This window comes from Buceros rhinoceros, unplaced genomic scaffold (genome assembly GCF_000710305.1).
Source record: "Buceros rhinoceros silvestris isolate BGI_N320 unplaced genomic scaffold, ASM71030v1 scaffold6077, whole genome shotgun sequence".
In the NCBI taxonomy this organism is placed as follows: domain Eukaryota; kingdom Metazoa; phylum Chordata; class Aves; order Bucerotiformes; family Bucerotidae; genus Buceros; species Buceros rhinoceros.
Window position 1 is genome coordinate 15,645 of NW_010422741.1, and position 16,367 is coordinate 32,011.

A 16,367-nucleotide genomic window follows, 5' to 3' on the forward strand; every position below is an offset into this window, starting at 1 on the left:
GTGCAAATCAGAAGATGCAACTTGCAAGATCTCTGAATCTGACCCCGAGGAATTATCAGATGAAGCAAGTGGTGACACCTTCTATGGAACTTCTCCTCCCAGTACACCCCGCCAGATGAAGCGCAGGTCAACAAAGCATCAGAAAAATAACGTTGGGAGACCTGCTAGCCGCTCCACTTTGAAAGGTAGATGTGGAGGGTTTTTTTGTTTATTTTGTTTTTTTTTTCCTAAAATGACCATAAAGTCATAATAGTAGTCCTTCATTACCTGACAGAGGAGATACACAGAAGATGGAGCCAGATACTGAGGTGCAGTGAAGGGACAGGAGGCAGCTGTCATAAGTTATGACGAGGGCAAACTCTTCTGGCTGTTAGAAGACAGATTTTACCATGAGAGTGGTCAAACAGTTACCAGTTTGCCAGAGCTGTTGTTCGGATGTTGAATCTCAGTCTTTGGAAATTTTCAAAACACAACTGGAGAAGATCATAAGCAGGATAACTTACCACAAAAGTAACAACTTCAAAGTGCACTGGTGGATTGACTTTGTGAGTGCATAAGCAGCTACTAAGATTGAATTGGTTTTACCTTAGTGAGAGAATTCGTTTAGGGGTTAGTTTGATGTAACTGATCAGTTTAAAAGGTAGATATTAAATAGTTTTTCAGATGTTTACATATAACACAAGTTTAATATATTTTTCCTTTGTTCAGACAACTGAAAGAATTTTGAGCACTAGGAGCTTTCTTACTTATATCTCCAATGTTTGTTTGTTTAATTTCTGTCACACCAAATTTTTTATAATTTGCGTTTAGTATCATCAAGTAACCTGAGACAATAACCTGTTTGAACTCGTTTCTAAAATTGTTTCTGCTGTAGCCCAAGGCCCATAGGATTCACATTTTCTGAGCTAAATGCATTCAGAGTTGGTCTGTCTAAGATACAGATATGTCTCCTGCCTGTTTTTTTCTCTTCAGAGCGTATGGAGTGTGAGTGCAGTGATGCTTGCTTACTTGTTGATGAATTATCTTCCTGAATTATTTAAAAAAACTATGTCCCATCTGCTTTTTACTATGAAACTTCATACTTGAAGAGGATCCTCTGTCCTGCCCACTTTTTGCTCCCATGAAATTTCTCATGTTAATTTTGTCATTTTGCTTTTAATGAGCTGTTTAAGATCACCATTCTTGCCATGGGGCCTCTCTCACTGAGGGTGGCTTAGTCGTGGTACTTACCAGCTCCATATAGCACTAAAGGTAATTGTAACTCAAAATTTGCTAGTACAGCTGAACTTGTTTTACAAATTAATTTAAACCTGTATTCCAAAACCGCAATAAAATTAGTAGTACGAGCTCATACAGTTATGTAAGAACTCATTTATTGCAGAATTGTCAGGTGTGTTTGAATCATTGGCGCCTTTTTATTTGACAAAATGAGAGGATTCTGAAAAAAATTGAAGATTATTGTGCCTAGGCTTTGTTAAGAATGAATATTCAAGTTTTAGGACTTTTTGGATGTCTAATAATGAATTATACACAGCTTTTTAAGTTACCCATCTTTCAATGTGCTTTGGTGGGTGGGGGATCCAAAGATTAGTGTTGAAGGAGAGTAACATGTGAAAATTATAAACTGAAGGGATTTAGAGGACCTCCTTGTAGCTAGAGTGTAAGTTCAGAAAGTGATATTTAAATGTGCCGGGGTTTTCATTTATTTTGTAAGGTCACCAGAATCTTTAACATCAAAGTGCTGTTGAAGTTTGTTCCATTTATAACCTCAGAGTTTGCGTGGAGTGGGAGAGGTGTATATGTGTGTGCTTCGTCTCTGCCAACTTCCTTCATCTTTCTTCTTCTTTTGTGCCAATGCAGAATGCATGTTCCTGCTGCTTGCCTGTCCTAGCTTTTTGGGCTGATGCCTCCTTGTGGCAGTGCCAGCTGTGGCATGGAATTCAGGCTGGTACGTGCAGCAGGAACTTTCAGTCTTGTGTTCTGCCTGGTGCTGGTTAAGCTCATGAGTTAGTAACCAGTGAGGGTGAGGTACCGCTGTCTGACAGTGGTGTTTGAGTACATAAATGTAAAATCAATGATAGTGAATTCCATAACAGTTTTATTAGAATCACTGATAGGTTTCTGTTTCCAGGCAGAAAACTGTTTAATTTAGGTTTTTATAACATCTGCTGTTGCACTTGGTAGCTATTCAGAGAAAAATCTATGAATACCTGAAACAAAAGTAGTATGAGAGGCATTAATAAAGTCCATATTTGTAAAAAAAATGGTTTCTGTGATGACTTTGTTATTCTTCTTTCTTCCTCATATCCTTTAGAATATAATTTCTTTTTTTCCAGAGTCAAGTGCCATTGTACATGTTGTGACCTGCTCCAATCCTGCACAACTGTGTTCAAGGGTTGAATTATATTTTTTTAGCTATGGGGATTGGAAGGAGGTAATGTGGCAGGTCACACCCTTGTTGATTCACTCACTGGTCATTAACAGCTGAAAGCAGGGCTGATAATGGAAACAAGCAAAGGAAGGTACTTCAACCACACGTCTCTCCACTTCAGATATCTCTGCCAGCTTAATACAGTGCCTTTGTGTGCATACATCTGATAGTCTTTGAGCTACGTTACTGCACCAGTTCTTTTCCAGAGAACTGCTGTCTTACATGAGTAGAGGTTGTTTGGAATCTGTGATGAGGGAAGCAGATTTCTGTACCTTCTTGTGTTGCGGATGCCGGAGGATACGTAATGAATGAAATGAGAATGAAGGGCCATCTGATAATTAAGTCAGTGAAGTGCATCATGTGATAACAACATTCTGTCACAAAAATTTGTGTGTTGCTAAGCAAATAACACATAAAATCTTCTCCCTGTTTCTTGTTTTCAGAGAAGCAAGGCAGAAATTCTGGGATGTGGTTTGCAAATTGTTGAGAATTCAAGGTGCAATTGAAGTTGGGGAGCATTGAACATGAAGTGCTTAATGTTCTGAAGTGTTGAGCAATAGCTTTTCCTATTTTTTTGGCACCCAGAAGTATGCTGGCGTGATAGATCTTTCTCTGTGTGATTTTCCACATATAGAAAGGGAAGAATATTACTCTTCGGCTGAGCAGGCCTGTTTTGCAAGTAAGCTGATTAGTATTTCTGGTATTAATGACTGTTACAGTGAGGAGCACAGCAGCAAAGACTGTAGGGTAACCACTACTTCTGGAGTGGGAAAATGAGCCATGTGTAGCAGATAAGCATTAGTATCATGGTGAAAAGATGACAAAGTATTCAGCCATTGTTCTGAAAGTCCTTCTTATTCAATAAGAGAAAAGAACCCTGTGACCGTGTGGCTTGTTGTGTTCCAACTGCTGATCCCTGGACTGCAGCTAATCTATCTACAGGTGCTTCTCTTCAGCCTGCCACCAATCCCTTAACAGAGAGAGAACCACAGGAGTTCCTCCTGTCCTGATCTGCAAAGCCTAGACTGAAGTATTTTTGTTAGTGCTGTAGAAGAGTGATAAGGTCTGCTGCTCCTGAGTAAAAAAACAGGAAAAGAAGAGGAGATTGCACAGTTAGGCAGGAAAGGATTGTTGTTATGTGGTAAGGGAGAATGCAAGTATATTGTGTGTTGGGAGAGTGGGGAAGTAGGCTCCTGGTGGTAAGGCAGTGCATTAAGGCTTCAGAAGGCTTCCCGGAACTAAGATCAAGCGCCCTAAGAGCCAGGATCAGACCACTCAAGCTGAATCTCAGAATCCGTACATGCTCCACGTTTTATGAAATTGCATGTGCAACAGAGTCTCTTCTAATTCTGTTTGACTTGGAAATCTTAGTGATGCTCTGTTGCATTTTGAATTTTTGTTTGGGAGGTTGTTTGACAAATGTATGGAAAATGAACTTGGAAACCATTCTTTTAGTTTTGATCAGACTTGGTTCTCAGTAGATGGCATACTCAGGATAATGAGAATTCTCTGAGGTCCTTTCTACAAAAGAGGTAAAGCAAGATGAGAAAAGAAATTCCCTGAGGTGCTACAATTGACTTAGCTATACCAATGGTAATTTTAAAAAATGCTTTTTACTTTTACCCATGTCTACTTTGTTTTATTGGTATTAAACGTTTTATGCTTAACCTAAGAAATGTGATTGGGAGATGGATTGAATGATGCTTTTTCTTGTTGTTGCAGTTACATACTTTTTTTTTATTTCCTTACAGAAAAAATGAGTGTGCCAACTCAGTCCGTGCATAAAGACAATGGGAAAACCATTGAGAATGTGGAGGAGCACAGTTATAAGCAAGGGAAAAAGATCAGAGACACCCTAAGGACAACAGAACGAGATCATAAGAAAAATGTGCAGTGCTCATTTATGTTAGACTCAGTTGGTGGGTCTCTGCCAAAAAAACCAATTCCAGATGTTGATCTCAATAAGCCTTACCTCAGCCTTGGCTGTAGCAATGCTAAGCTTCCAGTCTCTGTGCCCATGCCAATACCCAGAACTGCACGCCAGACTTCTAGGACTGATTGTCCAGCAGACCGCTTAAAATTCTTTGAAACCCTGCGGCTTTTGTTAAAGCTTACCTCAGTCTCAAAGAAAAAGGACAGGGAGCAAAGAGGACAGGAAAACACCTCTTCCATCTGGCTGAACCGATCCAATGAACTGATCTGGCTGGAGCTGCAAGCTTGGCATGCTGGCCGGAGCATTAATGACCAAGACCTCTATCTCTATGCAGCCCGTCAAGCTATCCCTGATATCATCAATGAAATCCTCACCTTCAAAGTGAACTATGGAAACTTCTCCTGTGTAAAATATGGAGCCAGTCTCAATGGTACGTCAGGAGAAGGAGTTTGCAAAGCAACACATGGAACTAGTGCTTTTGGTTACTCAAGTTACCATGAACACCTTCATCGCCAGCGGGTGTCATTTGAGCAAGTAAAGCGGATAATGGAGCTGTTAGAGTATATAGAAGCACTTTATCCATCTCTGCAGGCTCTTCAAAAGGACTATGAAAAGTATGCTGCAAAGGACTTCCAAGACAGAGTGCAGGCACTCTGTCTATGGTTAAATATTACTAAAGACTTAAATCAAAAACTAAGGATTATGGGAACTGTATTGGGCATCAAAAATCTTTCTGATATTGGCTGGCCAGTGTTTGAAATTCCTTCTCCTAGACCATCTAAGGACAACGATCCAGAGGATGAAGAAGTTGATAGGGAAACTGAAGTAAAGGAATCCTCAGGAACATGCACAGAAGAGAGTGATGGTGAAGAACAAATCTCTGACGAGAATGTTGAGGAACTTAGGCAAGCCATCAAGAACAATTTTACTAAGCCAAATTTTGACTTTCAGGACCATTTTTCAAGGAGGCTTGATAGGCTTGAATCTGAGGACGACTCTGCCTCTTGGCTTATTCCAGAATGCAGTGCTGAGGCAAGCTGTAGCCAACACTCTTTGACTTCTATTTACAGACCATTTGTAGATAAAGCACTGAAGCAAATGGGGTTGAGGAAGCTAATTTTAAGACTGCACAAGCTAATGCATGGCTCATTGCAAAGGGCCCGTATGGCGTTGGTAAGGAGTGATCACCAGCTGGAGGTAGGTTGCTACTACTATAAATGGATGGCAGGAGTACCTCCCCTGCTGTATTGTTTCTAACTGAAACTGGAGGGACTGGGATCTTATGAAAGTTTTGGTTGCTGTGTTGGTTTTTGAAAGATGGTATACGTTATAAGAGCCCAGTTCTGCTTCCACTGAAATGAATCTGACCTGAATTGGAGTTTGTGTGAAGCACAAGGTAGTTCTCTGTTCTTGTTTGTAATGACATTTTAATATCTTATGGGTCATTACATTTTCTAATCTCTAAAGGTATAAGTCAGAAAAATTACACCGGAAAATTAGGCACAAAAGTTGAATCATGAGAAAAATTAGTGATGGAAGTGGTAATTTTCTTGTGTTCAAGACTGGATATCTCCCTGCAAGACATCCTTTATGAAAAAATCACTATTGTTCTGGGTTTTTCCTCATCTGAATGAATGGACTACTGTGATGGCACGTTATGCTCGAGGCCAAATAAATGATAAACAAATGGACTCTCTTAACCTTGAAATCTGTGAAAGCAAGTTGTGTTAGCATGTTGTATTCTTTAGCTGGATCTTAGTTTAAATTCTTTTTTCTTTGGGTTATTTTCTATTCTTACTTAAGAATGACTGTGTGTTAGTAACAAAATTAAGAAGTATGCAATAAATGAAGGACAGTAGCTGAAGTTTCATATGGTAAATTGTGGTCACCAGTTCTTTCAAGGCAGAATGTTATTTCTTAATATAAACTGTGACTTAATTTATAGGCATTTTTATAATAGGAAAACTAGTAGTAAGGATCACTTGCCCTCTTCCATGAAGTGACACTGTGGGGAGCCTGACCATGGATTCTGGATGAAGGAATTTCTTAGCCAACATACCTGTTCTAATATGGATACTACATGTCGTCTTTGATGTTGCTTGTCTTTTTGTGTTGACTGCCACATTTGCAAAAAGGAAGAAGAATTGTTTATTTCTGGAGGTTATTTTTTTTAGGATTAATAAATTTATATTTATAAAGTTACTTGATTCTGAAGAAGTTTTTATTTGTACTATTGCTAATGTAGATACGACTATAAAAAATGAAGGTATTAGTTAGAATTTTTATTTATTTCCTAATTGGTTTCAGCTTATGTTCTAGAAAGTTTTGTATTAAGATAATTTTTGTTAATTTCTGAAGCATAACTTGCAGGTATCTGTTACAGTAACCAAAAGTACCCCCAAACCATATATACTCAGATAAAAATTTCAGATTAATATATAGATAGAAATACCTTTAAAAAACCAAAGGAAATAAAACATAATTTGGGGGTATTGAAAACTACTCTGTGTTTTTGAAATTGCTAAATACCTCAAATGTTTTGACTTCATAAGGTTTTCTTAAAACAAGGTAATGAAACACTAGTAGCTAGAGTCTTCGCTGCAGCTTCACGGAATCAAACTTTTTGGTAATATAGCATTGGATGACTTGTGTAAGACATAAGGTTAATCCTTCTCCCTCTTTCTCAACCCTTGCAACTCCTCTGAATGTTCATTTTCAGTGACATTACCTTTGGAATATTGTCCCCTTTTAAGAAATTACTTACGACTAAAGGTGAATGTTATAAAATTGTAAACTTCTTTTCTACCACAAAATTAAAAGAACACTGTCAAAAAAAGAAACCACTTTTGGTACCACCAGAAGTGTGGTACCTACTGCAGCAGAAGATGACATCAGACTGAAATAGAAGAGGTGGTTTGAATTGCCTGTCTTTGCATCTGACACCATCTGAATGTAGTGTCTTGGGGTTTTTGTAGTGCATTTCAGTTTGATATTTGTATGCAGTCAGAGCTGTTAATGTTTTGTTAATCTTTGCTATTTCACCTTAAATATATGTAAATGTTTATATGATAGCTGGTTTTAGTGTTTGTTAAAGTACAAGTTTAATTTCATCATGGGCTCTGATACTTTACCAAGGCTCTGGGCACTACAGAGTCTGTTTGTGTAGGAGTTGTGTCATTTGATTCTTAAAGTGGCTGATATTTCTCATTTTAGTTTTCAAAATCAGAGATGTTATTTTAGTCAAACAGTATTTAAGCATGTGTATCCTGCTTGTTTTATGTTCAACTGGCTGCACTGTTGGGTATGATGTCAATGTATCATGTCAATAAATGGCTTGGACTTTGTTTTCTTGAGGTTTTTTAAAAAAGTGTTTGGTAGTCACTTGAAATGTTTCGGGTTGGGCCTGCTGAAGATAAAGATCAGTCTAGAAGTTTAGGTATCTAATACTGAGCCCTAATGCCATGTGCTGTTTCCCTTAACGTTAGAAAATGAAGTAATAATTTATTCAATTTCATTGAGTTATTTTTGCTCATAGACTGATTCTTTAGTATTTTTATAATTGAATTTTTCAACGCTATGTTTAGCATCACAATGAGAATTGTATTTCTTAAGTATTTTGTTGTACTGCAGCAGTGTACTATTTTTGTGATATTTTATTGGTGAAAACTTCTTGTATAAAAGCCTTTAGCTCTGGTGCTGTATGTTTCTTTAAAAGAGAATTAGTAAAAAGAAGACAGTGTGCCATCTAAGAAGAAAAGTTTATACTGTAGATCAACTAGTGATTAAAGTTCAACTAAACTAGATATAAATGAAATCCCCACTCATGCATGTGTTCTATCTTCATAGTGAGCTAGTGGTTTTATAAAGCACTTAATCTGCAGTGCTTAGTATGTTTTGTGCCAACATTAGACACTGATGAATATGCTATTGCATCCCCCATGAGAGTTGAGAAGCATCACAGTATTAAGAAATAAAAGCACTGAAAAAGCTAACTTTGTCAGTAGCTGCAACTTTGTGTGGTTCTTCTCAGAAAGCAGAGCTTGTACAACACTGTAGGCACAAATGTCAAAAATGTGTGTATAGTATAAAGAATAAACAATTTCATACTAAGTTTTTTTTACATTTTTTGCTAGGTAGTGAGCTTAAAAGTGGCTTACATTTTTTTAACTTTCTAGGCATCACTTTATCATTTGATCTAATTTCTGGTAATGATTTCACTTCCTTTGAAGTGACGTTATTTAAATTTGGCACTGAGGAAACTCCTGAAATGCTAGTTATGTCTTAATATTTGAGTGAAGGATATTCACATGTCATAGTTAGATGTGGAATGAGATTTAGAATAAACCAAACTCAAACCGGAACAAATCTTACTCTGTTCTTCATCTAAGGATGTTACTATTTTTAAGACCTGCACACACTATAGTATAAATTTTCTTTCTAGATTAAACCCCAGAGTGCCTCCATGTACAACTTTGTTTAGTATGTTATCATAAGGTATATAGTTTAGATATTTAGGATGCTCATTTCAGGTAGTTCAAATTATTTTTCGCCAATTAGAAATGTAATTTCATTTAAATGAAAAATAAGTTTACTAATTGAAAAAATCAATCTCTTTATATTTTGTCTTTTTAAATTTCTGTTTGAATTTCTTAACAGCTACCAAAGTTCATAACTTATTTTGTCAGTAGTTTTTTTCAATTTAGCTAGTGACACTTTCTTGAATATTGCATTACTTTACGGTATGGAGTTTTTTATAATATATGCAGTATGTCATTGAAAAGGAATGAAGTTACTCACCTGACTTAGCCAAGTGCAAACTTGTTTCTCTAGATACAGTCATTAGTGTAAGACCTTTTGATTTTTTTTTAATATATTTCAAAGTACTCAAGTATTATATCTTATAATGACGTGAATATATGTTCGTATATATTATGTTAGGCTTGACTTGTATGTTCATTATAACCTCAAACAGTAGTTGCTTCTTGTGAGGTGATGTCTGGCTTTAATGGATGTTTAATCATTTTAAAATGGAAACATAAAGTAAGATTGTTTTGTTCACTCCCAAGGGTCTAAAATTGTTTTCCTCAGGCTGGTGATCCTCAAAAATCTTACCTTTTAAAAACAGACTTTTGTGTATGCTATTTTAAACAAATGCTAAATCCTAAAGAATTCAAGGATCCTTTTCATGATACCTATTTCTTGTTACAGTTTTCAGAATTTCCAGATCCCATGTTGTGTTCAGATTATGTGCAGTTATTAAATTCCCCACCTTGTTGTGAGCAAAAATGCAGCACTGTATCATGGGAGGAGCTGAAATCCATGGATTTACCATCTTTTGAACCTGCATTCTTGGTCCTCTGCCGAGTCCTACTCAATGTTATCCATGAGTGTCTCAAGCTAAGGTTGGAACAAAGACCTGCTGGGGAGCCATCTCTTTTGAGTATTAAACAGGTTTGCTTCAGCTGTGTCTTTTTTTATATATATATCCTATTTCAGATTACGTTGTCATTTTGTTACGATAAAGTGGTTGGTTTTAAGAGGATTACTTTAAGAAGTTACAATGTTCAACTATGTAATAGCTTTCATTTATTTGATTTAAGACTTCCAGTAATCAAAACTCGTGATTAAAGAATTGTCAGCCAGCGAAGGTAAATAGTATTTGTTCCATTTGCATTGGGAGCTATATAACTTTGTCCAGCACAACCAGTTTTAAGGGTCTGTTATATTTCTTGTATTTGATCCTTTGACATTCTTTGATTTGATTCTTTTTTCTTTGCAAATGAAAGGACCTCTGCAGACATGCAGTGGACACATCGTGAAAGTTGATTAAGAAGAAAAACAAATGGAAAAAAAAATCTTTCCCATCATACTGTTTGATATAAATACCTGGTATTTTCTGTGGGTAATGACCCAAGATAGTCGGTCCTGTTGCTGGCTGAGAATGAGTTTTTATTTTCTTTTTACAAAGAAGGCTGGTTAGATCAATGCAACTTTTCAGAGTGTAGTCCAGAACTTAACTAAAATTGTCAGGAGTCATCTCCCTGTTTCCTGGTAAGCGTAACCAGATCAGGCTTTTATCAGGTGGTCTCTAAGGTTAGACAGTTAAGTAGCATCTTGGGCTGATTATGATTTCCCATGCCAGTTATCTGCTGCTCCAAAATAATTTCCTGAGTTTCTTAGAGTCCCACATAAATTTCAATCATCTCCTGTCTCCCACCTTTCTCGCCCTCTTTTTCTTTCCTTGGTGTACTAGGATTTTGGATGCCCTGATACCCAAAAGCAGAGTACCTACAATTCAAATCTTACAAGTCATAGTTACAGTAAACTGTAGTATAGCATATGGTATTGTAAAGTGCAATCTATCCTCTTTTCCCAGAGACTGGGGCTGGGTTTTTGCCCTTATATTTTGTATTCTCCTTGTGGCCTTTTGAGCTAAGTAAAAATGACACTTTCTTCCTGGAAGTCAGTCTGTTACAGACTGTTTTGATGGTGTATACTTTCTTGCCAATTACATTGAAAAAATGAATTCAACTTAGCAAATGCTTGCTGTCCCATGCAATATTTCTGAACAGGCAAAGGGGCTCTGGAGGATATTTCACAAATAGATCTATATGTTTCTTGAAGAATGGTAATTCCTAAAATCTTGCTCAGCCCCAAAACAGAGTCAAGGGATCTGTTTTGTTGTGCAAGTTCACAGAATGTTACAGAATTACAGAGAAATCTGGATTGGAGATACTCCGGTCCAACCTTTTATGGTAGAATCAGGGCCCTAAGTTAGGTATCCAGGGCCTTGTCAGACTTTCAGTGAGAGAAAGATTCCACTGCTTCTCCAACCAGTCTGTTCCAGTGTTGATTTTTTTTTTCTTAGTAAAGCATTTTTTTTACTTGTATTGGACAGAAGTTCTCTGAAGCAACTTGTGCCTGTTGTCTCTTTTTGGGTCATGGTGAATCCTTGTGAAAGGAGTACCCCCATTTTCTCTGTAACTGCCCTCTAAGCACTAGGAGACTGATTAGATTCCCCCTGCATGTTCTCTAGGCTGAACAAACCTAATCCCTTGAATTGTTCTTTGAATGCAGGTGGCGCAGTGCACTTTGGTTTGTATAGTGATAGACCTAGTGGGTGTCTTTTGGGGCGCTGAAAGCTTTAAGTATCTCCTACTTTTTGGTACCATTTGAAATATGTATTGGTACTGTTTGAATGTATCATGCATGCTAGTCCTGATACTCAACTTTTTCAAGCTGAGGTTAAATTTTTTGATTACTAGCAAGTCAATTCTATTTTTTTAGAAAAATTACATTTGCAAGAAAAAGTATACACCCAAAAAGAAAACTAGCACACATTATATGCTTCCTACGGTGTGCTTTCTCCCATCCTTTCTCACTAGCTTCCCCTTTTTGAGCCATCTTATCCATGTTTCACTTTTAGTGAAACTTGACGATCTTTTGTATTGGAGAGGGCTGTTATCTTTTAATGGCAATTTGCCATTCTGTGGTGGCAGTATAGTGCCTTTCAAAATTCAGTGGAGAAATTAGGTCAATACTGATAGAAGGATTTTAGTTCCAGATTATAGGCTACTGTAATAGACACAATTTAAAAGTGATTTCTTCTTCATCAACACCAATTTTAGTCTACAGCTAGAAGCATGATAATGTAAGTTGATGCAGGTGCTGAATTCTTAATTACCAATTCTGTTATCTACGCATCTGTCAACCAGGTAGTATTTGAACACATTTTAATGATTAAAGAAGCACCCAGCTAAAGGATGTGTGTTTGGATGGGCACAACCATATCTGGTGATTAGCACTCGTGTCTGAATGATCTTAACAGCATGTGGTACCTCCTGAAATTTTTGGGTTGACAGTCCTTACGTCAGCCATCATCATTTTGTGCAGACTGCTTATGGTCTGTTATTGTCATGTGGCATGCATTAACTTTAAGGTGGTCTGACCTGGTTGAAAGCGAAAAGTCACAACTGACACCACTTGGACCAGGGCCAAATGTGCAGAAAATCATTTCTTGTACAAACTCCGTAAACCAAAAGCAACCCATCAAACAAACCAATAATAGCAATAATATTTTCAGTATAAAGCTGCACCTCTTTTTAGTGTGCTTATTTTTTGTCTCCCTATTGCCTTGTGAATTTCAGTTCCCAAAGCTGACATATAAATTAGCAGTAAACAGGTTTTTTTGTAAATCCCATATTCTTGTTACTCAATTGCAGTACACATCACTATATAGCAGTATTATTTAAACAAAACTCTATTTTTAATGAAATTTTGAGACTTTTATTTTGGAATGGACAAATGTTAAGCTTTTCAAGTTTTAGAAGTAAACTTTGCCTGTGTCTGTAAGATATGCCATGCTATATAGTAAGTTTTATGGATAGGTGATATTGTCAAGTCCCATCTGTCTCTGAATAATGGGTAGTTAAAATTTTAAATTCTTTGAACAACTTATGTTTTTTCTTTGTGGGCAAAAAAACCCCCGTGGTTGTGATTGAGTGGAGACTGAACAATGCATAATCACTTTAAAATATGATGTTAGGGATATAAATGTGGAGTTATTGGATTTCCGCCTTATAAAATGTTACTTTTTTTTTTTTCCCTTTTTCACCTAACTTACCGAAGCTGGTAAATTTTAAACTACGAGTGCAGAATATTACCCTTGTTTCCCCTGCATGTGGGGGAGCACAGCGTAATATAAAAGATTGGCCTGTAAAAAATTCCAAAGGGTCTTGTTATATTAATAACATTATTGTTTGTTTTTTGCTTTCATGCCATTACAGCTTCTCATACATTGAGTCTGTGGTATTGATATGCTATTTTGCCTGGATAGCTATTCTAGAAGATCTTAAAAGCAGATTAACCAACCACTGGTTCCATCCCTTGGACCCTCCAAATGAACCCCTCTCTTCCTCTCAGACTCTCAATTTAATGAAGTTGTTGCTCAGAAAAGATCAGGGGTTGTCAAGCCTGAAGAATGATAATTTCATGAGAATACACACTTAGTACTGGAAGGATTTCTGAAAGAAAGGCGTTTGTTAGTGTAGGTTTGCAACCGTTCTTGTTCATTGTGTACTCCCATGTTTGTGGTTGTGCACATTCTTCAAATAAATAAAAGCTGTTAGCTTTCAGGGAGGGCTGACAGCTGTTTGGCCACTTCTGCACTTGAAAATACCTGATAGTTTTCCTCGTGTTAGCCTTGCCTGGGGAAGCAACGAAAGAAACAAACTGTTTTCAGGTCTGTTACGGGTTTTAGAGTTGTGGACACTTGCTCGGTAAATAGACAGTTAATTTCCTGTAATAAAACATTTCTTATAGGTCTCTAAGCATCTGTCAAACATACTGCATATCATTCCCGACTTTCTTCCATTTCAGCTGGTGATTTAATGCTTGTGACCCCTCTTGTCCACTTAAAAACTTTTCCACTATCTAGTAAGTTGCTTGCTGTGACCCTGTGTGGGGAATGAAGTCTGAAACATCTGTCTCCATCTCCATTTACAGTTATGTGGCAATGGCATGATGGCAATTTAATAATCCAGGAAAATTAGTCACATCTTTACTGCAGACGTGTAGAGTGTCTGTATTAATTTCTAAAAACTGTAGAAATTATGCAGTGATAAACTAACATATATAGGCAAGTTGGACTGATGAATTTAGCTTCCTCTTCCTTGGGAAAATTTAAGAGTAGTGTATTGACTGATGGCAGTTTTGGGGTTTTTCTCTTGCAGCTAGTGAGAGAGTGTAAAGAGGTTCTGAAGGGTGGCCTGTTAATGAAGCAATATTACCAGTTTATGTTACGGGAGGTGCTAGATGACTTACAAAAGATGGATTGCAACATTGATTCTTTTGAAGAGGACCTGCATAAAATGTTAATGGTAAGCTTCAAAAATGAGAAAATACTGGGAATTCTAGTAAGTGTATTTATCTGAATGCTGCTAGTAGAAGTCTTTTGTGCCCGTTGGGCATACGTCTTGCTAATTTTTGTTGTTGTTGTGCTACTTTAACATGATTTTATTATTTTAATGGTCTTGTAAAGGTAACACAGTAGCCATTGCCATTTTAGCAATGGTTTGAGCAGTACTGATTTTTGATAACTGGACTGTAGTGTAATATATTTGTCTTTATGATATACAGTAAAACGCTTCCTATATAGAACTGTAATCTCCATACATTTAAAATAAAATTTTAATAACCATTTAGTATTGAATAGTAAAAATAAATGCAATTGTTTGACTAACATCATGTCTTAATATCCTGACATTGCATTAGTCCACTAATGATACCTTGTTTTTAATGCATATTCATTATTGCAATAAGTTAAACACAAAGAAGTATTTTCAAGACAAACACTGGGCCTCTGAAAGGTATTAAATGAAATATTCTTTAGTAAATTTAGTTTAAATTACTGTTCCCTTCAGTGTGACAGATTTTTATTCTCTTGTGAGTTGTTTGAGCTTTATCCTCACTATTCTGGGGGGAAAAAACCCAGATACGCCTCGATACTTCATCACTGGTGTTTTGTCAGCAGAGCTGTTGGTTCCATCTGTTGTTGAGTACATAGGGATTTTTCTTTTACATGCTTTTCGTTGCCTGCAGTGGTGAAAATATACTGTTTTATGTTGTGTGCTTGCCTTAATCTTCGTCTGAAATTTCTAGAAACTTCCAGCAGAAATCACCTGGCTAGATGAAAGGAAAATGGTTTGTCTTGTCCATTACTTGGTTTTTTTTGTTCGGGGTTTTTTTTTTTTTTAAGGTAGCTCTGATGTTTTTGTGCTTTGAGGCAAGTGATTTTAATTGTATAAAGTTTTTGCTTTTTGTAGGTCTTGAAAGGGATGGTAACAAGACTATGTAAATAGGAATAAATACATCAGACTTCAAAGACTCGGTTTGTCTCTCTTCAGAGTTGCAGGTTACTGAGGCACAGGAGCAGGGGAGAAAGTTTGGGTGAATGGTCAAGATTGTCAGAAGACTGGGGTAGCTGAGCAAAGAGAGCTAAGGAGATGATCTGGGCTGAAAATAGGTATAGGGAAAACTTGTACAAAATCAGAAGGTTAGAACAGGAACTGGTTTTCAGTAGTTCAGCTTTAAAAACTCTGGCCACCCTGGATATTCACTGATACAGTAGGGAATAGCTGCACAGCAAACAAGGTGGTGATGCTGTCAATATCTTCAAAAAAGTATTTAATACTTCAGTAGCACTTCCTACTTTCCCAAGGCATAAATCACACCTTTTGTATGGAAACATGAAAAACACATAGTTCATGGAAACTACATGGAAACATGTAGTTCATTTTCAGTCATAGCAAATGAAAAATGTTGTAGAAATATTTTCTGCAAATTGTATAGTATTGAGATTGATTGAAGAAGTTGTAGTTCTTAGTTACATGTTGGGTAAAAATTTCTATGTGAATTATTTCTTACCATGTACAGGTTTACTTTGATTATATGCGAAGCTGGATCCAAATGCTACAGCAGTTACCTCAAGCATCTCACAGTTTAAAAAATCTGTTGGAGGAAGAATGGAATTTCACCAAAGAAATAACTCCTTACATAAGAGGAGGTGAAGCTCAAGCTGGAAAACTATTCTGGCAGGTTTTATTTAATTATTCTTCTTGTGGTGTTGATTTGTACCAGTTACATATTCAAGTCAGCACTTGTTCAGGATTCCCACGCTGGGCTTCTTAAGGCCTCAGTAAGCAGTTGGTAGTCTTTAAGAATTTATTGATTATTACAGGGACAGCAGGTATAGGATGCAGAAAGTGCAGATGGCTCTTACTCTAGCTATAACAGGAATGACTGATTCTGTGGAAAGTTCCCATTCCTGCCAGCCCTGTGCACGTAGAGTAACCGAGGGGCCCCAAGATGCTGCTTGTTTCTGTAGGCGGACTTGCCAGTGCAGCTCTCTTGTGTTGGTCAGAGTAGGAGGAAGTTTAAGGTGCCATGCTACCTGAATAAGACTCTGAAGTTCCACCATTTCTGTTGCTACAGTGATATTGCAGG

At 37.1% G+C, this 16,367-nt stretch overlaps 1 protein-coding gene across 1 annotated transcript in view; it reads left to right on the forward strand.

Moving 5' to 3' along the window:
* Position 1: 1 nt before the first annotated feature.
* Positions 2-16,367, forward strand: part of MAP3K4 (mitogen-activated protein kinase kinase kinase 4) — a gene marked incomplete at its 5' end in the record, with an annotated part of 55,311 nt that continues 38,945 nt past the window's right edge. Inside the window, 5 exons of the mRNA XM_010140160.1 lie at positions 2-185; positions 4,183-5,561; positions 9,573-9,815; positions 14,096-14,242; positions 15,798-15,984. Coding sequence (XP_010138462.1) covers positions 2-185; positions 4,183-5,561; positions 9,573-9,815; positions 14,096-14,242; positions 15,798-15,984 — 2,140 coding nt within the window. The remainder of the gene's footprint in view (positions 186-4,182; positions 5,562-9,572; positions 9,816-14,095; positions 14,243-15,797; positions 15,985-16,367) is intronic.